General features: G+C 36.6%; 1 protein-coding gene across 1 annotated transcript in view; it reads right to left on the bottom strand.

Annotated features, from left to right (window-relative positions):
• The window catches only part of LOC129224198 (MAM and LDL-receptor class A domain-containing protein 1-like), a 124,444-nt gene that overhangs the window by 11,377 nt on the left and 85,781 nt on the right, over positions 1 to 27,286 (bottom strand). The window contains exons 12-19 of the mRNA XM_054858616.1: positions 25,782 to 26,068; positions 24,683 to 24,773; positions 17,318 to 17,452; positions 13,409 to 13,668; positions 12,323 to 12,551; positions 6,492 to 6,626; positions 3,919 to 4,158; positions 2,312 to 2,353 (exon numbers count right to left, since the gene is read on the bottom strand). Coding sequence (XP_054714591.1) covers positions 2,312 to 2,353; positions 3,919 to 4,158; positions 6,492 to 6,626; positions 12,323 to 12,551; positions 13,409 to 13,668; positions 17,318 to 17,452; positions 24,683 to 24,773; positions 25,782 to 26,068 — 1,419 coding nt within the window. The remainder of the gene's footprint in view (positions 1 to 2,311; positions 2,354 to 3,918; positions 4,159 to 6,491; positions 6,627 to 12,322; positions 12,552 to 13,408; positions 13,669 to 17,317; positions 17,453 to 24,682; positions 24,774 to 25,781; positions 26,069 to 27,286) is intronic.

The following is a 27,286-nucleotide window of genomic DNA, read 5'->3' as shown; positions in this document are numbered from 1 at the left end:
AAGTTATTTCTGAAATAATTCAGTGAAATTCATACACGAAGTATCTTTTCATGTTACAAATCGTTGTGGGAAGCAGAACATTTGAAAATATAAAGTATAAATGTTTTGCCGTGATTAATAAAAAAAAATGTGACTATTAAAACTGGACAAAATTATAAGAACAAACAGCATTTTGCCCTCAAAAACCCTAATAATCAATAAGGTCCCCCTTTTTTCAATCAGTTTTATCAATCAGTCTTGATGTCATGGAAGTTGTAGAACGTTCTAGAAAAATTTAATCCTGGCTTTTTCGATGGAGAAAATAAGTTCTTTCTTGTTTCAACATTGAATGCCATTTTTTTCATAACTTCGGATGACAGAATGCCTCAAAAAGTTGGCATTAAACTTAGATCAAAACTTTTGTCGAGCAAGTAGAGCAATTTCATGGAATAAGCATAAAACAATGATTTTGAGGTTTAAGAAACATACAATTAGGCATTATCCTGCTGGAACAAATTGCTTAAAATAATAATTAACGGCGCTTTTGATTTAAAGAAATACTGCTCAGTACAATCAACATCACTCTCAGAATCCATTCAACCATGCACAAAAAAAAAAAAAAAAAAAAACATTGGTATTGTTTTCGTCGGTTGCGAAACTTCTACAGACTATTACTGAGTCGCCTCCAAATGTACACGTTGAGTTTTTTTTTTTTTCTTCACAGAGATCGTACCAGAAGTAGCAAAAACTATCTAGTCCATCCTAATTAAACTTTTTCTCATCAGAAAAGATTACATTGTCCCAATTTTTTACCCATAACAACGCATTTTTGGCAACGCTCAATCCTTGGTCTCTTATGAATTATTTTAGGGTCGGTTGTGACATTAGTTTCACATAATGAAACTTTTTCTCTTTTTGTAAAACATGTTGAATAGTTCGAGAACTGCATTGTAACTTTAATTCCCTTCTAATATGTCTTGATTTTTTTTTTTTTTTTGAGCAATCACGATTGCTTACTGTTCTCACTTGACTGTTTTGATGTGCTATCATTTTATTTTCCCGCCAGCACCCTCTGCAGCACCACCGTAGACCGGCCTCACGATGCAGCTCCTCTAGCGAAAACCGTCTCCAGGTTACGTCATTTACTTGCCTACACTTACACCTACACACACACATACATCTACACATATACATACATCTACACACACACATACATCTACACACACATACCTCTACACATATGCATACATCTACACACAGACATACAGCTACACACACAAAGACATACACACACGCATACATACAGACACACAAACACATACACATCACAACTACCCACACATACACATACCCCCCACACACACAAACACACATACACACAACTACCCACACACACACATGCCTACACACATACACAAACCGCCCACACAAACAAACATACCCCCTCTCCACACATGCCTACATACACACACACACTCGTGATTGCGAAAAACATAATTTGAATTCAAAATGCCAAAAATTCCATTTTTTTTTTTTTTTTTTTTTGAGCAAACTCGTCTCTCATAATCATGTGTTTCACACGTACAGAAGCAGAAGATTTTCAACTTATTCGTCTTTGTGGTCCTTATTTGCCGGGATTTTTGAGAAAGCACTAAATAACCGATCTTTATCTCTTCTGATTTGTTGTCATTTGACGTACAGTAAGTCGTGAAGTTTTTCAAGCAACCACTTTCGTTTTCTCAAATTCTTTAAGTTTAGTGCCTAACGGCATGACTGTAAAAATAGAATGTGACATCCCGAATCGTTTACTGAGTATTTATATTGTTATGTAGTGCAGTTTGCAGAACAAAAAACAAGCTGGTTTTGCTTTTTAGAACACACAAATCAAATTGTCCTTACAATTTTGTCCAAATAACAGGGATGTATAAACTTCATTGTATGAATACGAAATGTCTATGGTATTTCCAATAAAAGTACTAAAAAGCGTGTCTTTTACTATTAGTTTCTAGTCATAAAATTTGCATAACTTTCCGATCAAATGCAGCCAAAAGATCTGGGTATTTTTCTTTTGTCCTCATAATTTCGACTACCACTGTAATGTAGCTGAGTAAGAAAAAGGGGAAAAGCAAATCATATTTTTTCATGCTAAACTTTGGATTCTGTAATTTGCTCAGCAAGATTATACCAATCGAAAGGTTAAATTAAACATACACTAATTTCATTCAAAAAAAAAACAATATTTGTACATTCATAGTTCAAGTTTAGATCGTATCATTATGAATTGTTATTAATATGAAGTAATGGCACATTGACTGATCTTGCTCCTGCTTACCTGGCATTTCAGTTGGCAATATCGGTGGTTCTGTGGTTGGCTCTGCAAATAGAACACATCTTTTAGTTTTCCAAAATTAAACTACATAACTAATAAAACATAATTAAAAAATATATCTCTTGATGATTCGTCTGACATCATTTAGGAACATTTATGCGAAATGAAAATATAACAACTGCCACTCTGTTGTTGAAAGTAGTGGAGCCGAGGACAGTAATATGCTGCTCAGGGCTGTGGAGTCGGAGAGAAAAGGACCGACTCCGACTTCTGATGTTTTAAAGCCTCCGACTCCGAGTCCTTTACTCCAAAATCAATCCGACTACTTTGCCCGAAAATCAATCCGACTCCTCCTCCGCAGACATGGCATTTCTGCCGGCTAGGAGTGGAAATAAAGGATTCCGACGCCATAAACTAATACTAAGCATAGATCGAACTATGGCAACCCTTTTGCTGCTCATAAACCAAACCTTGTGACTGGTGGATATCCTAGCAACAGCGGGCGTTGATCGTAGCAGACGATCAACGCCCGCGAGAAATAAAATAAATAGAATTAAAGGAACGCGGAAGAATGATCTTTTATGGAGTCCAATTTGTAAATTTATTATTCTAAGTTGTAAATATTTTGTTAACATAGTGAGTTTTTCGTTTAGATAGTATTGTGCATTTTCTTTAGTCAATTTCAATAACTCTCTAAGCAATTAAAGATGCAAGCGCCCAAAAAGAATCGGCGAACGGTAAGATTTTTACCTACAATTTCAATTTAAGATACCGATTAGTACATTTTTGCGTTAACGCAAAACGTTTACGCCATTACGTTCACGCCAACGCTGACGTAGCAGTTCCAAATGAAATAAAAGTTACTGAAAACTGTGATCAAAAACTAATTACTAATGTCAAAATAATGCATAACTAAAAGAAAAACAGTTCAATCTCTGCACCTGGAAAAAAAATTTTATGAAAACACATTACGTCTTAAAATACATGTCAAGTGCCAAACTATAGATAATATTGCCATCTAGCAACCATGCCACCAAAGTTTTCGCCAAGCCTCCCACCAGTCACATGATGTATCCATGAACCAATTTTTTCATCAGCAAGTCTGGGAAAGCTCGGTCTACTCTTATTATTAGTCTATGTTCGACTCAGATTTCCGGAATTTCAAAACCTCCGACTCCAACTCCACAGCTCTGATACTGGTATGTATACTAGTACCAAAATCAAGGCAGCACAAACTTTCCATATCGGGAAAGGCGTAGACAAATCAACTAATAGAGGGATTGCGTACCTATTTGTTTACTTATAGCCTGCCACGCCCAATCTTCTAGCTCTAGCCCTTAGGTTTCACTACGCAGGGGTCTGCATAGCTGGGAGTGGTGGTCGAAAGTGGTCTACGGAAGTCCTCTGCACCGGAGAGGGTACATTAACTCAGCTTCCCTTAACGTGTAACTGCAACTCCCTATTAAATTGTCTACTGGTACGGCGTCAGAAGACGGCACCAAAGCTCCCCGATGCAATTCATGATTAATTAACAACTGTTTACATCAAGGCGGCTGAGATTATTTTTGTTAGAAATTTCCAACAGCAAAACTAGTGTAAACTACTCTTACTTGGACAGGTTCCCTCTCGTACGGTTATGTCATCCACGGCAATGAAAGCTCTCGGTTTGGCTCCTCGTACCGCAGAGAAGAATACCTGGTACGACTCCCCCGTTGGTACTGGTACATCCATTGTGTACTGAGTCCAATCGGTTGTCGTCTTGTTGAACGATTGGAGGTCCACGGATTGGTACTTCATGTTTTGTTCAACGTTGTTCAACACCATCTTTCCAACAGCGAGAGAAGTGGGATCTGAATAAATTTCAAATTTACAATTTAAGGTGGAACAGTAATCCTCACGTACAATTATGAAATTAATATGTCCCTATTGAAATAGAACTTATGTGCTATGATCATGGGAAGTGTGAAAGACAGAAAAAATTTAGATATGCAAACCATCCTCTCTATAAAAATTGCATAATACGTTTTTTAACTGTTCTGAGTTCTCATTAAACGAATTTTATTTTAAACGCTTATAGTAAGCACCGAGGAAGTAAAAGTTCGCTTATGGTGGACTAAAATTTTCACTTCCACAGATTTCAAATCCCGTTTCTGAAAGGTTTACGTGCATATTAGGATCAAGACTCAATTTTAAACCGATTTTTCCAATTGATCTGGTTCAAGGACGGATACAAGGAAGGGGCGAAGGGGGCGATCGCCCCCTCCTTGAGCGAGATACAGGTACCTCCTTCAAGTATATTTTCGATATTTAAGTTCCAAAAACGTCAGTTTTACATAATCTTCGTTTGTGTTAGGAGATAAAGAGCGTTTCCCCGGATTTCTTACGTATTTGAAGTCTTGAAAACGCAAATGTAGTCCATCTCTTACTGCTCTGGAGATAGGGACCAGAACTTTCTACAGGATTTTTTTCGAAATTGAAGTTTCAAAATCTCAATTTTTAGCTATCTAAGTTAATATTAGAGGTAGGTTGAAAGGCTTCCCCTGAATATTTTTCGAAAGAAACACAACTGCAGGATACCTTTGATTACGCAAAGGTAGCAAACGGGTTCAGTACATTGCTTCAAAAATTTTTACAAATAAAACTTTCAAAGTACAGCAAAAAATCGTCCCCTCCTTGAATATTTCCTGGATCCGCTCTTAATCTGGTTAAAAGGCCGTAAGTCGACTTGCGAACATTTTTGTCTTACGACCTTTTAACAAAAAGCGATTCATTTTCTTTTTTCACTATTGTCGTAGTTTCTGGGAATTCACTGGTTCCGTGCACTAGACCCTATACTTCAAATCCCTTCTTAAAAAATTTAAACAGCAGTAGAACGAAATTCTGCATGACAGAATCCTTTGAAAATACATTCAGAAGTATGGTTTTCGATTAATTGTTTGGATTCATTTCACTCCGGCCGTCGAAATTAAAGTACTCGATCGTAGCTTAACACATTGACTGCGTCGTCGACAGCCTACATATGGACTCCCTGCGCTAAGCTAATTATTTGAAACAATTTGAAGGAAAACAGATTTATTGGACTTTTTCATGAATAATACAGCATATAATGAAGGTGTACAAGAGCAGGCCCAGGGTTGGTGAAATTAGTCTCTTCGTTGTCGATCTCCCTGTCGCTCAAGTTGCAACTGTCCCTGTCCCTGTCACTGTCATCACCGTCAACTAGTTCATCATCCAATAAAGTAACATATTTCACTGCATCTTCGAGCGACATATACATACGTTTGCTCATTTTACGTTTTTATTTACTCAGAGACTACAGCACAAAAATTTCGCGCGCTATCACGCCTGCTTGCATCAGAAAATGTTTTCACAGCAAACGCAGTAGTGGCACCGTCTTGTGTTCTCTTTTTGAACCTTGTCTAAATGTTCGTCTATGCGCGGCAGAACATCCAGGAATGCTAATGGAACCCGGTGAAAAAATATAGCAACGTGTTGGCTGGAGGACGAATTATCTCGTCCCTCGCGCATACAGCATAATTCTGGAGGACGAGTTATCTCGTCCCTAGCAGGCAATGTGTTAAATGTAGTGACACGTCCGCCATCATGGGGATAAACGCCGCTTTCTTCTTATGTCTGCTACGATGAGGTATTGTGTTTCGCTTTTTGGCTGTGGCTTCTTATTAACACAATGTTAGTCCACAATGAAGAAGCAAACACGTTACTTCATCATAGCAGACAAAGACAAAGCAAGAAAGCGAAGTTTAGCCCCAAGATGGTGAACGTGTAACTACTTCATCTACGATTCGGGATTTTAGTCAACGTCACATAAGAAGAATAGATATGCAAATAATGATACAAAGTATTCTATTGTGTAAAGATAAACAACTGAAACTCATTCGAGGCAAATTTTCCGATGAAATACAATGTTTAGTAAAATAGAAAGTTTTATCGGTACCTAATGAATTTTTAAATAACCTGTGTCCATATCTCTAAGAATATTTTTGTCCATTAGGAAAAATAAATTAAGGAAACATTTTAAAAAATCAGAACGAAAATTCGGCTGCTGGCAACAGTGTAATGAAGTTCTGAAAGCGCTTGCTCCAAATAATAAAGTCAGAGGTTATTTTATTTAAAAGATATTAGGCATTATAAGCAAGTTTTATAAAAAAAAAAAAAAACTCACCAGTTCCTTGTATGTAATAAAAGAAACTCAGACACGTGACTTGTTGAGCTGTAAATTCGAGAATTTCACTGACGAGAGTTGCTTTTTGACCTTCCGCGAGACTTGGGGACGTCATGTCTGCGTACACGTACATTCCTGTTGGACAAAAATGCAAAAATTGTTTTCATATTAAAACAACAAGTTAGAAGATTCTTTAAAAAAATGTAAAAATATTCCCAGACAATAAATCCCAGTACTGAGTGCATCAACGATATAAAATCTCTTCTCAGCAACAAATGGGAAAATTTAGGTACATTGACTCTACGATTAAGACTGGCGACTAGAGTGCTAAAGAGACGAAGACCCAGTAACTGAATGTTCTTCATGGCTTCTAGCGTTGCCTAAGGTCCAATAATCCTGACATGGCCTTTTACATCAAAACCACTAACTCAGAGCGCATTGATCTTAGAGACAATTACTTTGCAGATCGTTGCTTCTCTACTTCAACACTGTAAAAAAAATTCCGAGACGGTACTGACTATGTTACGTTGCGGGATTTCAATGGTTTTTATCCACTTCCTGCAAATATCAAGTATCCTTGTCAAAAAGTTTCCTGAATTGCTACAAGTTGTTCGAATGCAGACTTTTCTCTGTTGTAAAAAATATTTTTAGCTCCCAGTTTAAAGAAGCGCTGAGAGTATTTACAAGGTGTACCGGCTTCAGTTCGATTACAACTCGTCCATGCTGACTGAACTCCCAAAGGTAGCGAATAAGTAAGGACTACGTAGCTTTGCAAGAATTGCAATCAGGTGAGATGCTTGATACTTATATGCAGTTCTGGCTTAGCTTTGACCATGTTTGCAATACTATTTTTAGAACTGTCTTCATAAATCAGGAAGGTTCCAAGCTTTTATATTATCGCTACCTAAGATTACTCTGAAGTTCCAGTGGCACGACTGGCTTTAAACGGAAAGATTTCTGGATTATTCAGGAAAGTTACTGAATTTAGCGGAAAACGTTCCTGGGTTTTGCGAGGTATGTTACTGGCATAGATTGGGCACATCAGCTGCCTATTATTTTCTAGGAACGTTTCTGAATCGTTTTTACAGTGAATTAGTGCTAGTAAGGAGTAATAATGAAACAGAAAAAAGGGGTTTGTGGACTATTTTGATCTGCTCTGTATGAATTTGATCATCTGCACTGCATGATTGAACCACAGAGAATAATAAACACAGACTACAGGGTCTGTATAATAAGTAATGAGACTCATTTTTTTCTGATGCGTTCTCCCAAGTGCACACAAATTGATTAGCTCGGTGATGGGGGTTACACTGTAAAAAAATTCCGAAACATTACTGGTTATTTCCATGGAACGTTTCGGGATTTCAGAGGTTTTGACCTATTTCCCCGTAAAATCCAGTATCTTCGCCAAAAAGTTTCCTGAATTGCTAAAAGATGCACGAGTGCAGATTTTCCACTGGTGTGAAAACTATTTTTTGCTACCAGTTTAAATATTGACTGAGAGTGTTTATTAAGTGTATTAGCTTTGATAGGAATACGGTCTGTCCGGATTGACTAAGATCTCAAAGGGAACAAAAAAAGTCACTGGACAGTTGCAGCTTTGCGAAGCAGGAATTGAAGGCAAGGACTGTGCTTGGTTCTTGCTTGCAATTTTCGCGTGCTTTGGCCATGGTTGCTCTAATGCTTCTGGAGCTTTCTTGGTAAATCAGGAAAGCTCTAGTCAATAACATTAAACCTACTTCATTTTTCTAGAAGGTTCCCGAGACATGATTTGCATAAACAGGGGAAATTTTCCAATAATTCAGAAAGTTTCAAGGATAATCTCAGAAAGGTTACTCACTTTTATCAGAAAACGTTCCTGGTTTTTGCAAGATATGTTACTGGCTGAAGTTGGGCACATCAGCTGCCTATTATTTTCCAGGAACGTTTCTGAACCGTTTTTACAGTGTACTGTTGGGACTCACTCCGGTCCGTAGTTGCCTGGGAGTCATTTTTCGGGCAGCATCGTCGATATAGTTTACCTCTGTTGTTAACGACGGTTCCAGCTCCAAAATGCGGAGAACATTTGAGCAGCATTACGCCATTAAGTTTTGTGTGGAACGTGGTAAACCGACCTCAGCGACTTTAGGGATGTGTAAGCAAGTGTTCCGAGATAATTGTCTGCCAAAGGCGCATGTGCTTCGGTGGCACAAGTGTTTCAAAGATGACCAGGAGAGCGTCGAGGATAAATCTCAAACAGGCTGTCCTTCAACCAGCAGAACGGACGCAAATGTGGATCATGTTTGTCTTGTAAGTTAAATTTGGATCGCCGATTAAGTGTGAGAATGACTGCAGATAAGGTTGGACTTGATAAAATGGCAGTTCACAGCATCATTGCTAAAAGAAATGAGAAATGCTGGAAACACCTGCTTCAATCTCCAAGACTTCCTGGTCAATAATGGAATCTCTACGCTTCCCCAGCCCGCCTACAGCCGCTATTTAGCCCCAGAAGACTTCTTTCTATTCCTGAAGATGAAAACCTCACTGAAAGGGCATCACCATGAACACTGGATGTCGTGAAAGCGCTAGTACAAGAATTTTAAAGGACATCCTGGAAGCAGACTGCAAAGCAACCTTCAAAGCTTAGAAGACTACTGGAATAAGCGTATGCTTGGCCAATGGTTTTATTTTGAAGAATTTTAGCTGTGAGTATTAATATCTGCAATAAATTCTTAGAATAAAGCTCAGTCTCATTACTTTTTATACAGAACCTGTATGTGTTCCCTTGTAATCAAGGTAAAACCCAAATGTTAGGATAAAAAAAAAAGAAAATTGCGATCAAGAAATAAATGAAGGTCTACATTTGGCATTTTTATGATGAAATTATGACCTTGGTTGAGTTAAATTTGGGAGGAGCAACAAAATAGGGCGAAAAGTTGACATTACACTGTAAAAAGATTCAAAAATGTTCCTGGAAAATAATGGTCAGCTAATGTGCCCAACTTCTGCCAGTAACATATCTTGCAAAAACCAGGAACGTTTTCCAGTAAAAGTCCGCTTAGTCAATAAGACTCTTTATTTAGAATTATTTCCGTAGTCACTAGCCGTATTCTCAATTTTTAGAAACTTTTGTTCTTGAGACACTTCTTCAACCTCAGAAAATACTAAAGCACGATAATTTGCTTCAAAACTAATCAATGGTTTAATTATTTTAAGAGATGAACTTAAGCTGTATGTAGAGAGGCAGAGACAAAAATACAAATGCTTGCCAAATAAATTGCTCCAAGGTTTTTCCTATAGACGGCATCCAACCATTTTACCGTTTCACCACGGATTGTATGTAATTTGGCAATCGGCCAAGTTAAGACGATTCCATCTGAACGAATTTAGCAGGGGAGAAGGAAAAATAGCGATGGGATTTTGATGCTCGCGTTTCATAATTTTACAAGGGCCTTATTTATTAATTGTCTTTATTGAGGGGAAAATGAGTGGAAACAAAATGAGTTTCTATGGAAATAACAAAAAGAAAATAAAATGTTTTCATTTCGTTCGGAATTTAAAAGCAAAATCGTAAGCTCAAAATTACGTTGGAAACGAAATAAATTGATTAATTTGTGAGTGAAAATATACATCGAATACAGTTTTGATTCTAAAATTATTGCAGTGAATAAATTGTCATTTTTAAAAAAATGAGTCGAAATAAGTAAGAGGCAAACGCGCACATCTGTATCAGAAAAACTACTACTAAACCTGAAAGGTCATACACACGTTCATTTCCGCCTGACAACCGGATATTAGATTTTCCATATAATACGCGGTCAGACAGTATAGCATATAAGCCTTTATTGCCCAATCAATAAATCTCTAAAATACCGGGTGGTTAGAAAATAAGTATCTCTATTTGGAGCAATCTGTAGCTTGAAGGTATCATCCGATTGCAACCAAAATTAGAACGCTTACTATTCTTGAAGTGGGAAGAAGGATGGTGCAATAAAAATTTTTAGTTGCAAAATTTGCCTACAGGTGGCGCTTTTGAATTTGTAATGTGTAATACACAAGAAAAGAATTAGCATGTAGAGCTGGGTGGTTTATTTAATATTGTTACAGGCATATTACGCTTGCGCATGGCGGTGCTGATCAAGTTCAGGTTCCACGACTTGACCATTGAGCTGGAGGACACAATACAGACAGTCTGCGAAGTTTTCAACTGCGGAATGCAAGGCATCTGAAATGATGTTTTGCACATGTTGAGTAATGTTATTTTTTCCTGAGGTATGTGACACCTCAACGGTACACGTTAGACTTAGTTATAAGAATCCCCAAAGCCGAAAATCACATGGCGTCAGATCAGGGGACCGAGCTGATCACACCACTTGAAAATACTTGCTTACTACCCCCATCGTCAGGGCAATGTTGCCGTCAGAACTTTTGCACTGCTTGCCCAAAATGGAGTTGGGCTCTATCTATCATAAAATCCGTTTCGGAAAGACACCGTCTTTGCTGCAGTTGACGAACAACAAATGTTCCCAATATGTTCTTTAAAATCCCATTATGTGTGAATAGCTTTAAAATCAAAGCGCGATCTGGCAAACTGAGAGACATCTCGTGCCACGTTGCTAGCAGAAATGACTGTTTAATTTTCTCATGATTGCTACAGTGAACGACATCTTTTGAAGGATGCAACGCCAACTATCGGTGATTGTAGCAACTTTATTTATTTTTTTTATTTTTTATTGCACCATTCTGCTTCCCCCTCAAGATTAGTAAGTCTTCTAATTTTTGTTGCAATCGGATGATTCCTTTAAGCTACAGACAGTTCCAAATAGAAATACTTATTTTATAACCAGCCGGTAGTTATGTGAAAGCGATTTTTAATAATATCCGGAAAACAAACAAGTCGCAATATGAAGGCACGGTTGTTAAATTACATAGAACTATTGTTGGAGCCGTGGTGGCCTGATCGGTAAGGCATTGGACTTGGGGCCGGAGGGTCTCGGGTTCGATCCTCGCTGGTCGAAGATCCACCGTCGTCATTAATGGTGACTGGGCGACGTTAAATATGCTCGTGGTCACAATGTCCTCAAAGTGAAACGATACCTCTGTGGGTGCCAGACCAGAAAGCTAATTGGCTTCTTGCATGGTTCTAAATTCTCGAACTGTCCATAGATGGCACCACCATCCATTGTGTTGTCTTCTGAAGGCAAGGCACCTGGCCCGCAGTCCTTCATAGTTTGAGGGCCAGAGGTCCCGTTGATAGTTGAACTATTGTTGGCTTTATAGTTATTGTCAAAAATTAAAAACTAAACTTTAAACCGATGCCTCCAATTTTGGGATAAAAATTATTTTTCATAAAAAAAAAAAAAAAAAAAAACTTTTATTGAATTTTAACTATAAGATTGTGCTGGACCTTTAAATCCAGATATCCCTAAAAAAATTAATAAATTACTCATATTATTAAGGAATTTATTAGAATTTCGCTTTCTAGTGTAAGTTTCGAAGCTGTCATAAGCTGATTCGTTTGATTCTTTACTCATTGGTTGTCATTCACTCCATTATCTCAAATACTTTCACCTGGAGGCTTACGATTGGTTGATTGCTCCATGACGTGACATTTAAATGATAATTCTTCGGCACTTGTGCATAGTCTGGCTCTGATAAGCTGTGACTTGAACGTTTACATTTCTTAAAATATATTGTGGAGAGTCAAAGATCGATTATTGGAGTCATGCCAATCTAGATTTATCCTCTTTAAGCCCAAACATAAATAAACTCATCCACGGTCAGGCGTATTTATACCAGAGCCAGGCTAAAGCAGCACATAACAGCCTGTAACAGTACAATAATTTTGTTACCTCCTTCGACGCTGTTGTCCTGCGGAGGCCTGTCTATGAGCTGCGAATTGACCACCCGGCCTGTTCCTAGAAGCCATGCAAAGTCCGAAGTGTCGTTGAGGGAGTAGCTGCAGTAGTCTTTGTTGAAGGTGCACTGCGCGGGATTGCCACACTGACTGTTGAGTATGAGGATGTCATCTATCGCCATCTGGTGGTCGTTATTTCGGCCTTTTTCCGCCAAAAAGACAATCTGGATGAGAAAATGAAGAATTAGCTCTATTGCGTACAATTGCCAAATTTAGATTTGAGACATTTGTTTGATGGCCTGGGAGCAGCTACAGGGGCAATTAGGGTCAATATCCTTGGAAGACCCGAGAACTTCAGTTATGGTCCTTCTAATGCATACTTATTATACACATAGAGGTTGTATAATATTAACAGGAGGAGATGATTGTTTTACACATACTTCAACTAGGAACTCAAGTGACTGGAAAGCGGTTCTGATGAAAATTAGTTGAATTGGGAAGGCGAAATCTGCTTTAAAGCGGCTAGTAAAGTAACTCATAAATAGCGACATAAAAATTTTAAAAATTTATACAGTTTGTAAAACGGCACTATGTGTTCCATTAAGTGCAAGTCATTAAGTGCAAGTCATCAATTGCAAGTCATCAAGAGCAAGTCCTTCAATTGAAGCCTACGATGGCCTTTCATGTAATATATAACTTGACATTACTTCGACTATTTGACTTCGCACGTAGGAAACACCCAGATAAAATGGCATTTAAAATTGATGCACAAGAAAAGGATATTTTTTCGAACTTTTTACTTACAGCATTGCTTATGAATGTATTCATATTCCCGCTTCGTGGCAATTTGATTGAATCATTACAGCATTTGAACTATTCCAAATCTTATCGGGAGTCAGTACGTTTTGATGTATAGTGATAATTTAAGCATTATTTATTTTTAGTATCTGGCTCAGATTTGTGCAAGTCTGCTGAATTTCAATGCAGATTACACGAGTGGAGTTTTGAATAGATTGGGTAAATCTACTGAATTTCAACTAAAACTTCTCATAGGCTGTCAAATATTAATGTAGATTGTTACCTGAAAAGTACTTTTTTTGTTGATATTGACTTGTCCATAATGCCAGCGTTGACCAACGTCTCTGCTTGCTGTCCACATAATGGTGTCTTTTCCGTTTCTTCTGGTAGTGACACTGATCTTGCCGACGCCCAGGCCCGGCCTGTAGTACCAGAAGGTGAGGCAATGAGGTCCCCAGCGGCTCCCTACATATGTGGGACTCACAAAACTAGTCTCTTCACCGACTGTAGCTGAAGCTTGTGTGAAAGCTTGAAGATAGTAGCCTAGGATACAAGACGAATGTTATCATTCATTTAATATTAATGATGTGCATGTGGATTTTAAGATGCTTATTAGTAGAGATAACAAACAGAGGACATTATATTAACTTAGCAATGGGATGAACTGCTAACCTGATGGCTTCAAACACGATTTTTTGCAAACAAATAATGACATTACAATTAGTTTAATGTTTACAGTTAAAAAAGACATATACAGTGAAACTTCGATAAGTCGAACTTCGATGAGTCGAAAACTTCGACAAGCCGAAGTGGTTATTAATTCCCGTCCAACTGAACGGAGAATGCATGTTAATTATTTTCGATAAACCGAATTTCGTTGAGTCGAAATATTCGATGAGCCGAATTTTTCCCCCTCACCTTGTCAAATTTTCCATGCTAATGTAACTCTATAAGTCGAAATCGTTTTTTTTCTTCTAGTATGAACAAAAAGAAAAAAGCTGGCGTCACTGCATTGCATCAAAAGGCGTCTAGACCAAGTAGATCTAATAAATAGGAATTCGATATTTTGTAGGTAACCTTGTAAATGTTTTATCTTTTTTTTTCCTAAAGGTATTGTTTGCTTCATTTTTTTTTCTTAAAAAGAAAAACCTGCACAGGGGGAAACCAAAGCTCTGACTTTGCGGAGCCCGGGACAGAAAAAAATAGAGAAAGGGGGGGGGGGCGGTACATTTAGGACTGAAATATCCACTTTTGGGGAAAAAAGGTCGGGCGGGGACTGTTGTCTCGACAGAAGGGATTCTTTCTCGAATTAGCGTTTTGTTCTACAAAGCTGTAAGGTCGTTCTAAATTTGCTGTTTTTCTTTATGTGTTAAAGAAAGCGTGTGATTGAGGGGCTGTCTTGCTTATCCCTCAAAGTTTAGACCTTAAAAAAATGGCTAAGAGAAAACTTAAAATTTTAAATTTGCAAGAAAAAGTTGAGCTGATCAAAGAAGTCGATTTAGGCATAGCAAAAAAGAAGGACATTGCATTGAAGTTTATTGTGCCTTCAAGTACGCTTTCAACAATTTTAAAAAACCGAAATGTCTACCTCCAAGCGGTTGCTGACGAAAAATTTAATGCAAAAAGAAAACGCCTTAAGGATGGAAGGTATCCAGAGCTTGAAGAGGCCTTAGTAAAGTGGATGCTAGTAGCGAGAGAGAAAAATGTTCCGTTATCTGGACCAATCATACGTGAAAAAGCAGAAACTTTCGCAAAAAATATCGGCATTTCAAATTTTGAAGCTAGCGCAGGATGGCTAGACAAATTTAAAACTCAACACAACATTGTGTACCGAACCATTTGTGGCGAAAGCGCAGTAGTGGATGAAAAAATTTGCGAAGAATGGAAAAAAAAAAGTATTAAAAACTATTCTAATGGAGTACAATGAAAATGATATTTTTAATGCAGATGAGACGGGACTTTTTTTCAAATGTCTCCCTGACCAAACTTTTACTATAAAAGGTGACACATGTTCGGGTGGAAAGCGGAGCAAAGAACACATAACTGTTATGGTAGCAAGCAATATGTCAGGCACGGAGAAGCTGCATTTGCTTGTTATCGGTAAGGCTAAGAAGCCGAGATGCTTTAACAGCGTCAAGTCTTTGCCAGTCGATTACACAAGCAATAGTAAAGCCTGGATGTCTTCAGAGGTGTTCAATTCTTGGCTTAAAAAAATAGATAATAAATTTATCTCAGCTGGAAGAAAAATTGTAATGTTTATTGATAATTGCCCTGCACATCCCAAGGCAGCGGCAAATAACTTAACTGCAATTAAATTGGAATTTCTTCCTCCGAACACAACTTCTATCATGCAGCCTATGGATCAGGGCATCATAAAAAATTTAAAGGTTCACTACAGAAAACGTGTTGTATTAAAAATTCTACAGTGTCTGGAAGAGAATTCGGTTCCTTGCATTACTCTGCTCGACAGTATCCGGGAACTGCGGAAAGCATGGAGTGATGTTACACAACAGACAATTGTTAACTGTTTTAAAAAGGCTGGTTTTGTAAAAGATACATCTTGTTTGGAGCTAGATAATGAATACGAAGAAGACGAAAATATGGATGATATAAATTTTCAAAGTGAGTGGAGCGTTTTACAAAATAAAATGAACATTCCTACCGACAGAGATTTTATGGATTTTGTGTCAGTTGATGACGGAGTTTTAGTGACTGAATACCCGACAGATGAAGAAATTTTATCAAGCATAACGGAAAAAAGCGAAAAAGATTCTGGTGATGAAGAGGTAGAAGTATTTGAGCCAGTGATAAAATTACCTTCGATTCAAGATGCAAAACGAGCAGCAGATATATTGCGCGTTTTTGTAGAATCGCGTCCGAATGTTCCAGACTCTCTCTTTGACGCATTAAAAGTATCCGAAGATTATTTAGTGAAAGAACAAATATCCGCGCAAAAGCAATGTTTGATTACAGATTTTTTTAAAAAATGATACCTATGTCTTTTTTGGTAAGTTAAAAAGTTGTTCATTATGCATACAAATTTAAATTTGTTTTTCAATCTACATAAATTCCTTAATTTTTACAATTATATGTTAATTATGTCATGTATGTATATAGTATCACTGGTACATTATTTTATCACTTTTTTGAGCATGTTATAAATTTTTTAAGTTTTAGTGGTATCATTTTCTTTTTCTTCTATAGTTTTGGTTTTGTTTTCGATTAGTCGAATTTTCGATAACTCGAACTTTTTTGCGTTTCCTGCAACTTCGAGTTATCGAAGTTTCACTGTAGTAACTGCCGCTAAGTAAAATATATTAATTGTAAGGTAAATTTATTTTACGAAGTGTTTTTTAAATCCAGCGAATATTCTTTTACCCATTTTGATTCACAGCTAGTTAGTTTACCATGCGAAATTAAATGTATGAAAAAATATATATATAACTAGTTAAGGAGTAAGTGTTAATTGGCAAAGCTGACGAAATAATTAACGTACTAATTCTATGAATACGTTTTGAATTAGATAGCTTACATTTTAAAGGGAGTTAACTTGAAACTATTAACAGTGGTAAATGTTGGTGTACATTACTTCTGAGAGACTCAAACATTTTGTAAAAACGTCTTTTAAAAGAAAGTATTTAAAGTATTATGCACTGAAAAATGTACAGTAGCTGGGAAAAAATATTTGAGGGAACTGGCCAAAAGAGTAGGTGCTTTGAATATGTATATTGCAATATTTTTACTGTAAAAAAAAAAAAAAAAAAAAAAAAAAAAAAAACAATTATTTGGATGACAGAGTTTGCTCACGTTTCCACCCCAACCTGCCCCCTATTTACTGCCCTGCTGCCAAAAGATTCACTTATTGCTTCCCCAGTAAAATCATTTTTCTTGGATATCTTGCAACTTTAATGTCTTTTACTAAACCTGAAAATTCTCTTTTAGAAACTGAATTTTAAAAAACAAAAATAGTCCGCTTCGATCATTGAGAAATCAAGTCAAATATCCAACTTAACGTGATTCCAATGAGGGGTTGAACGTATTAGTGATGCGACATCAATGAAAAAGCATTCGTTCGAAGGTGCGTAGAATGAAATATTTGTTTGAAATTCAAGCAGAATTTTTTGTGGACACATCACTTCTTTTACTTGGTGGAAGACAGAAAAAAAGTGACTGTCAAAGCTTCACAGCATACCTAATTTTGAATTGGTGGTGTGGTCATAATCGGGTCCTTTAATGAGGTCAGCCCCAGCTTGCCAGTAAAACGTTCCTTTCGCACTCGGCTCAACTGTCCAGCCGCACAAGGTCCCACTCTCAAAGTCGCACAGCTCTGAAAGAAAGACACAAACATCATTAGCCCTTTCAGACCGAATTTCGAAATACTTAGCCAAAAGTGTTTTTATTTGGTAGACACTGTGCTATGGTAAAGAGTATCTTATAGAAAAAATTTCAAGTTTATAGGTGAGAAATTAAAAGGGTTATGACACGTCCAATAATCCGGACATATGGTATGATGATATGAGATATATGAGATACGTATTTCAGATAATAAAACGATGAAACATCAAACTTCTTTGTAAAATATTCTCTAAACAATAACAAAACATAATATAAGCATCTGAAATGATTAATAAAAAATTATATGTTTTTAAAAAAATCAGAAAGAAAACCTCGCTTTTGCGACGAGAATCCGTGGTGGGGAAAATGAGCAAGTCCCATTCTCCCAATCCCTATTTTTTAATGTTGTCAATCCCAAAATGAAAAATTGTTGTACAGATATAATAATAAGCAGACTATAAAGTGCTAACTACGAAAAAAATCGCGTAATTTATTCAATCAATAAATGATTAGCAGCTGTTTAAAGTTCCTGTCCGGTATACTGGACGCCACGTCTGAAAGGGTTAAAATTACCATCACATTCCGTTAACATCATGACATTCTGTGAAGACATAATAAAAAATATCATTATAAATATTGACATCGATGCTAGGATCTAAATTTAATCGTACTACTCTAGTGAATATCCGTACAAATCCATTTTCTGATATAAACGAAAAATCGAGGAACATGGATATCGAATATTGGTCCTGTAAACCATCAAATATGTGCACGTCATTAGCTCTACAGGGTGACCTAAGGCCCCTAAATATACGAGCCGACGCATCAACTTAAGATCAGCCTTTTTGGATCGAAGCGCGTGTTTGAGTGTCTTTTCTGGCGAGTTATCGCGTTTGGTGATTGTTCACTGCGAGTGATTATTAGGGGCACGTGAATTGTTTATTAAATAAAATATTATTTTCGGCAAATTTGGCGAAATCCGAAACTTTGCTGTAGTAACCCTGACGGTGCAACAATAAAGAATCCGATCCAAAATGGCTAAACTTAAGCTGATGCGTCGGCCTATCTATATATAGCGGCTCTAGGGTGACCTAAGGCCCCTATATATACTAGCAGACGCATCAGCTTAAGATTCGCCATTTTGGATCGGAGCGCGTGTTTGAGTGGTTGTCTTTTCTGGCGAGTTATCACGTTTGGTGATTGTTCATTGTGAGCAATTATTAGCGGCACGTGAATTGTTTGTTAAATAAAAGATTACTTTTGACCGATTTGGCGAAATCCAAAACTTTGCTGTAGTAACCCTATGAGTGCAACAATGAAAAATCCAATCCAAAATGGCTAAACTTAAGCTGATGCTTCGGCCTATCTGCAGGGGCGGCATTTCATCATTTCATTTGGGGGGTCGAGTTTCTTAAATATGTATTACCACAGTGCAGTCCCAAACGCACATTAGCTAACAGGAAGTGGTCATGAAATCGGTTTAATATGAATAAAAATTAGTGTTTAAAAACAATTAAAATTTTGATTAACTTTCTAATAAGTTATCATGCAAAACATCTCGGATACTAAAGTTTTTATACCTTTTGGAAAAAATTTAATGCATGATTTTTGGAATTCGGGAGGACAGGGAATCGTGTTACTAATCAGTGCTCAGTGTCGTGCTGTTTTGCCTGTACAGCTGAATAAAAAAGACGGTGAAAAAGCTCATGCCCTTTAGCATGTATAACTTCGTTTGAATTGTTTGTCCATTGCGCTTCAAAAATAATTCTTTAACCTCCTGAGACATAAAAAAAATATATTTCTCTACTAGCTGAGCTGATTGGAATAGTTAAAAAATAATTGAAGTAACAAAGTTATGTATGAAAACACGTTTAATATGCTGCTCTTCAAAATCACCCAGGCAACTTCAAAAATTGTGAAGCGCTTATTTTTTCATCATTGAATAATCTAGTCTCGTCGGCGCTCTCAGCTTCAATGAGATGTCATCTGCCTCCAGCTCTATTATTCACTATTCCAGACTGATGAGTCCATGACAAGAACGAAACTTCAGCATCTGAATGCGATAACCGGTTTGTCCGTATAGTGTTCGTAAATTTTCTTGCCTCATGCTAAAAATTTTACTCATAATTGAAACATTTTATTTTTCGTTATCAAAATCCAATTCAGATAATATAGAGCCAACCATGCAGAAAAATGATTATCATCAAATCTTGTGTTAATTTCATTCGAAATTGGATCTATTACTTTATACAAAATATTATAGAATCAATCTTTAGACTGATTCTTTAAGACTCCACATCATCATGTTGATTTTTGTGACTTTCTTTTCGCCTTTTTAAAATTGGCTCGGAGGAAGTTATTATCTTGAAAAGTTTCACACTTGTTTGATATATACATCTATGTAAAATCTATTTTCAGTTTCAATTGTAGATTGAACTATGGTAGTATGGAGCACAGATCAATTGTAGATTGAACTGTGGCTTGAATAGTCCGAAAATTAAAGGTAGCGGATTGAAGTTGTTTTGATAGAGTAAAGCATTTTTCAAAAACTTCCTCAATACAAACAAATTGAATAAAAATTCAAACGAAGTCATACATGCTAAAAAGCATGGGCTTTTTCACCATTGGGAGAATCGTTTTGCAATAATTCTTCCAGTCGTCAAATCCCTGCTTTGAAGTTATAGAGATATGTTTTTATGGTTTTAACTCTTGAAGACCATCTTGTGTCACCCCGACATTGCATAATTATAGAGCTCCACAAAAGGTATTTGTTGATATGTTTTTTTTTTAATTCAATATTCACATGCATTTTTAAGAAGTTTCTACGAAAGCATTATTGCATTGAGCTGAAACGTGTTTCCAGCAGAAGAAAGCGATGAACACTCATTAAATAAATATACATTTAAAAAATGAGTGTTAAAGTGAATGTAAAATATCAAGGAATTTTCTTGTAAAAACCATGCAGCCACACCACTTTGCAGAGGCCTCTCATATTGGACATACCATCGTTACACTGGACACACAAGTATGAAATATTTAGCCTATATGAGGAAATGTCTTCTTTAGTTAAAATTAACCATGGTTCTCTATCAATTTTCTATGTTCTTAAAAAGTCGGAAAATACTTCAAGAATTTCTAAGTCATCATCCAAAAAACGAAAAACACTTTTTCTAGTCTGGGAATGTGTCGAGTTTCATTAAATAGTGTTACTGAGTACCAGCGACATTTTTTAAAAATGAACATTGATTTCCGACTTACATAAATTGAATTCACTTATTTTCTATCATTCTGCTCAAAAAAATTTGGGGGTGCAACCGCCCCCTCTTGACCCCCCTATTTGCCGCCCCTGCCTATCTGTATAGAGACTCTAGGGTGACCCATATCAGTTGTGAAATGACCTTAACAATGCTTACCTCTTTTTGGGGCAACGGGCCATTCATTAGAAATGTACAGGTTCCGAGGCGGAGAGGGGGGTGTTGGAAAAATCTCTACATACCCTTACTTTGAGGGTACGGGGGAGGGGGTTCAAACCCATTCTTAAATAAGATTTTCTCAAGTCGATATTTTATATACAAAAATCTTTCGAAAAAACATTCAATCTAGATGATCTGAATTGATCTCATTTTAACTGTTTCAAATTACTTTCATCGAAATTAAGTAAAAACTAGTCGATCAGTATTTTAAAAGTGTTATTGGTTTGTAGATTGTTTAACCGATTTGTGTTTAAGATTATTTTAAAACTTACTTTGAGCTACTGATAAATGGTATTCCAAAGAGGTTTATATTTATCTAATAATATAATGGTAATATGTAGTTGACAGCAATAAAGCAATATAACTTATCTTTTGAAAAACAAAATATTTGATTTACGTCAAACTGGGAGCTTTAGTTTAACTGATCCTTTTCTAACAACATTTAATTGTTTTGATTAATGAAATGAAATCTTACGTAAGAATAGGGGGAGGAGTTTGAAAAATCTTACGTACCCTTACATGGAGGGAGGGAGGGTCAAAAATAGCTAAAATCATCCTTCTTTATTACTAATAATAAAGCTGAAAGTCTCTCTGTCCGGAGGATGTCTGGATCTCTGTGGCGCGCATAGCGCCTAGACCGTTCGGCCGATTTTCATGAAATTTGGCACAAAGTTAGTTTGTAGCATGGGGATATGCACCTCGAAGCGAGTTTTTTTAAAAATTCAATGTGGTTCTTTTTCCATTCCAATTTTAAGAACAAAAATATCATAAGATGAACGAGTAAATTACGAAATTATCATTACGTGGAACCGTAACATGGGCACAACCAATTGGCGAGAAAATTCACCATGCATTATTTGTAAATATACAGGCGAACCAAAAGACCTTTTAATTTTTCTATTACGGGCAAAGCCTTGCAGGTACCACTAGTACGTAATAAATGAATGTCCCCTGATAGCCAAGAGCAATTGGAGCTGAGTTGAGTTGTTGAATTTTCGTAGTAGTTCCGCAGAAATATTCAACTCATATCCGCTTCAAGCATTAAGAAGCGATAAAATGGAGGGAGTAAAGACTTGCATTCATGAAACCAAGACTCCAAGTCACGTGAGAAATTTTAAAGCAAAGTATTGGACGAAATCGTGTTTCTTCCGCTCGTTTCACGCAAAACGTGCCAACCATTAGTTGTTGTTGAGTCACGTGACTTAGGGTCTTTGGGTCAGCTTTTGCTAAGCCAATGATTGAATTTGCTCCCTCCATTTAAATTCCTGCTTTAAGGCTCCAACAGTCCTTTTCACTAAACTCCTCAAAAAGAGGTAAACCTTGTCAAGGTCATAGCTCAACGTATCAGAGCTACCACTTCGCATAATTTGCTTAACATACCCTCACACTCAATCGTTGTTTAAATTGTTTTCTTCTTCAAAAATTACTTTTATTCAGAGGATCACGGTTTGTAAATGGGGACGTTTCCAAAATTTTAAATGTTTTTTTTTTTTTTTTTTTTTGAAAGAGCATACTTAAAAACATAGGATTTGACTATTTTATAAATAATTTGTTAAAGTTTAATGTTTTTGAAAAATGAATTAAATCGGTGCGCTTTCGTATTTTACTCTTCCGCCAATGACATCACAAGTGATGAAATGCCATTCACTGTTGCCATTCAGAAGAGCACAATATTTAATTCGTATCTTTACTCACGTGTATTGGCAACGATATGGTTGATAGCAAGCGTAGAGTGCAATTTTAATTCGCTTCTTGATTATCATAACGTGAAAACGCAATAGAAAGCGCCAATTAGTATCATTTGTGACGTCATCAAGACCACGCCTTGTTTGAAAAATATAACATTTTAAAAAATTAATTAAAAAACAACTGTTGGCAAAATGAAAGAATTTTCTGGGTCCATGTCATTTATTTATTTATTTTCATTTTTTTTTAATTATTTTTTTTTATTTTGCTTATTCGATCAATTTTAGTGACAAAAAGTACTACTTTTAACTGAAGGAAACAACCCCATTGCGCTATGATACTAAAAAAGCTGCTGTTGTATGGTGTGAAACGCCGCAGAATTAGTCTAGAAACACAGACGACAACACCGTATTTAGCGGTTGTAGCGACAAACTCTTACTGTCTGACCATCAATTACATGGAAAGGCTAATATCCGTTTTATAGGCGGAAATGGACGTATCTATTAGTTTATAGGGGTGTTAGTTGGTTTGTTACAGATGTGCACTTTTGCCTCTCTATTATTTAGCCTTACTTTTGTAAAAATGAAAATTTGCTCTCAGCAACATTTTTTAAATCTAAAGTACATTCGATCTCTATTCTCACGGCAAAAGTTAATTGATTTATTTATTCACAACAAAGTTTTGAGCTTACTATTTTGCTTTTAGATTCCTGAACGAAATGAAAGTATTTTCTTTTCTTTTTGTTGTTCCCATGGTAACTATATTTGTTTTTCCTTATTTTATTTTAGAGAATGCAATAAATGAATAAGGCACTAGTGATATTATAAAACGCGTGAATCAAAATTCCATCCTTATTTTCCCTTCTCCCCTGCTAGATTCATTCAGATTGAATCGTCTTTACTTGGCAGATTGCCAAATTACATACAATCCGTGGTCAAACAGTAACTTGCATTACCACTAAGCCGATCCCATAAAATCTACGTATGGGTGTTTGCCTGTGTGTGAGCTTGAATGGCCTCAAAGAATAGATGTTTCCATCTGATCATCTCTAAATTTGGCAGAAGAATAAAGATGTCCTCGAACTCACACAGGGGGTTTACAAATTTTTAAACAATCCGAAGTGTTGGAAATTGCATTTAAATTGAATTTTTTGCACGAGCGAATTTGCATACCATTTTATATCACGTTAAAGTCCGTAAAAAGGTACACCAGCTGAAATTTCAGGAAATTATTATTTCTTACAAAAATAAACTGAAAAGGCTCCACTCAAATTACCGCGCACTATCAAAGAACACACGCAAAATAATTATAAAGAAAATTAATGAAAATTTATTTGATGGCTCTTTTCTTGTCAGTGTTTAACCTTTTAATCTTATATTAACACTTTTTATGAATTTGTATCTAGTATGTGGGGATGATGCAGTTTTTTTCACGCTCATGTAAATATTGCGCATTTTTTAAAGGCTCTAAGAGAAATGGGGTCGCTTCCAAAATTTTAAAAGTATTTTTTTCTGAAAGAGCATGCTTAAAAACATAGGATCTGACCATTTTTTAAATAATTTAAGTTTAATATTTTTAAAAAATATTTAAATATCTGCGCTTTCATTGTTTACACTTCTGTCGTGTGACATGATAAATGATGAAATGCCATTCCATGTTGCCATTCACAGAACAAAAATATTTAATTCGCATCTTTACTCACGTGTATTGGCAACGATATGGTTGATAGCAAGCGTAGAGCGCAATTTTAATTCGCTGCTTGATTATCATAATGTGGAAACGTGGTAGAAAGATGCACCAAAATGCATCATTTTTGACGTCATAAAGACCACGCCTTGTTTGAAAAATCGGACATTTTAAAAAATTAATTTAAAAAAAAAACTGTTGGGAAAATGAAAGTATTTACTGGGTCCATGTAATTTTTTTTGCTCATTCTATCCATTTCAATGACAAAAAGTAGTACTTTTGACTGAAGGAAACCACCCCATTGCATTAATAAATGCTCTGATAATCACAGGTAATAAGCTAGAGTGTTTTATGAGCATCTTAAACTCGATTCTTACCTTTCTCAGGACACGCTCCAATTGACATCAATATGTGATCGATTGCAATGTCCCCGGCAAATCCACTTCCTCCTTCCGCTTCAATTTCAAGCTGAAACGAGCATATTAAAAGCTTTTAATTTCGATTATTTGGTCTGAGAGTCATAGTTTTTTTTTTTTTTAATTATGCCTTCATTTTGGTAGATATGTCTTAAAATGAGTGCAAGCTGATCGCACATTAAGTTCTTCTATTTTCAGGGTTCAAACCCTCTCCCAAGTTTTTCCATACCATTCCAAAGAAAAAAAAAAGCTTTTCATTATACTTTTTTTGCTGAAAAATTTATTATTAGCATTTTTCATTGCTATTTTTACTCCATTTCAATTGAAAAATGAAATTATTAATACTGAAGAATTGTTCAATCTCAGCGATTTATCTCAGAGCATTTATTTTATTTTAGCTATTTAGCTATTACGAACACCATTTCTTACAAAACAATGCAGCGTTTTAATTTAGATTTCGAAAATTTGACGCCCACATTCGAATTCTTTGAGTTTAAAAGTACTGAATTCTTATTTAACATATTTTAAAAGCGTCAAAGTTATCAAAAAGACAGAATACTCAACAAAGGTAATGTAGTGTGTCCACTGTCCACTAGATATTTTTTCTTCATTTAAACACACAATTTTTTTAATTTGCTCATGCTAATGCCCTTAAAGCAGCACCTCCTTATTTAAACAAACTACTGTAGCCCAAACCTACGGAATATACGAATAAATCGAATTTTACGGTTCATATAGATTTCATGAGAAAGGTGTTTGATAAAATCCTCCCGGAAACAAAAGTCGGGTCGCGATCCTGATTGACTGTTTTTTCATTCCTTCTTTCTTTCTAAAGTGCGAGCCCCCGATATGGCATCCAGTCTTTAATGTGCCACCATTAAGGCGAAAGTCAATGGTACAGACAATTTTGGCTCCCAGTTTCCACCAAGTGGAGGCACCTGGGTTATCTTCGATGCGAAACTTCACTAAGGATTTATTTTGCCCAGGGCATTCAAGCGAGTACCCAAGGGATCTTTTACATGCCGCATACCTTGTTGACTGTACCAAGTTTCAAACTCACCCTGTAGTCGCCTTCTGTGAGGTTGAGCGAGTCCTGCAGTAGTATCCATTTGTCGGGTTGTGTTCCTCTCCTTCTCCAGATTATCTCTCTGCCTAGCGCAGTATTTGCGTCCTGCATGGGTACCATGAACAATCTCAGCTCTCCCACGTGTGCCCCGAACATGTGGTAATAGAACGAAAAGCAGGCTGGCTGAGGGTAGAAAGATGACACCACGGGGCTCTGGATTTTTGCCACTTTTTCGCTGTTGGATTGGTTCCCATCGTACGAACTGACGAAGATGTAATTACCTAAGGGATAGAGAAAATATATTGATTCCGATTCCGAGTCACAACTGACTACAACTGTATTTATGTCGAGGACTGCATACTAAGTGCCTTGCCTCCATTATTTTATATACCGATAGATGGCAGTACCATCACCGCATCGAACAGTTAATGAGAATTTAGAACTAGTCCAGGAGCTAATAGCTACCTGGTGCTAGCACCCACAGAGGTATCGCTTCACTTGGAGGACATTGAGACCACGAGCATATTTAACGTCTCCCAGTCCCCTTTAATGACGACGGTGGATCTTCGACCATCGAGGTTCGAACTCAGGACCCTCCGGCCCCGAATCCGACGCTCTACCGATCGGGCTACCACGGCCCCAAAATATATTGAAATTTAAATTAGCATGCTAAAATGATACCCCGGTAGCAGAAACCGCGCGACACCCGTGGTAGATTCTTAAAGAGGCCTGCAGACTGTATCTGAATAGGAAAAGTTCTTTTTTATTTTTTTAATCGTTTTCTATGCCGATTTTGGGAATTCAAAGTATAACAATTAGTTCAGAATGAAACAAGAAGAAGGATTTAAAAATAATAATAATAAAAACTGTGGCAAGGCGCTAAGTTTGTCGTCATCGATTTGTGAAGCTGGATAGGTTCTTGTATAAAACAGAATATAAACGTCTATGCAGTATAATTTTAAAATTTAGCATTTGGTTTTCAGGCATGCTTTGGTGATGATTTATAGTACGGTTTGACCACGGATTGTATGGAATTGGCAATCATCCGGTTAAGGCGACTCCATCTGAATGTGGGGAAAAATAAAAATTTTATGCGCGTATTCCCATAGACTAATAATAAGAGTGGACCGAGCTTTCCCAGACTTGCTGATAAAAAAATTGCTTCATGGATACATCATGTGACTGGTGGAAGGCTTGGCGAAAACTTTGGCGGCATGGTTGCTAGATGGCAACATTATCTATAGTTTGGCACTCGACATGTATTTTAAGCCGTAATGTCTTTTTATTATAATTTTTTTTTCCAGGTGCTGAACTGTTTTTCTTTTAGTTATGCATTATTTTGACATTAGTAATTAGTTTTCGATCACAGTTTTCAGTAACTTTTATTTCATTTGGAACTGCTACGTCAGCGTTGGCGTGAACGTAATGGCGTAAATGTTTTGCGTTAACGCAAAAATGTACTAATCGGTATCTTAAATTGAAATTGTAAGTAAAAATCT

This window comes from Uloborus diversus, chromosome 6 (genome assembly GCF_026930045.1).
Source record: "Uloborus diversus isolate 005 chromosome 6, Udiv.v.3.1, whole genome shotgun sequence".
Taxonomy (NCBI): domain Eukaryota; kingdom Metazoa; phylum Arthropoda; class Arachnida; order Araneae; family Uloboridae; genus Uloborus; species Uloborus diversus.
The sequence above is the reverse complement of the archived record's forward strand: the minus strand, read 5'-3'. Positions and strand labels throughout refer to the sequence as shown.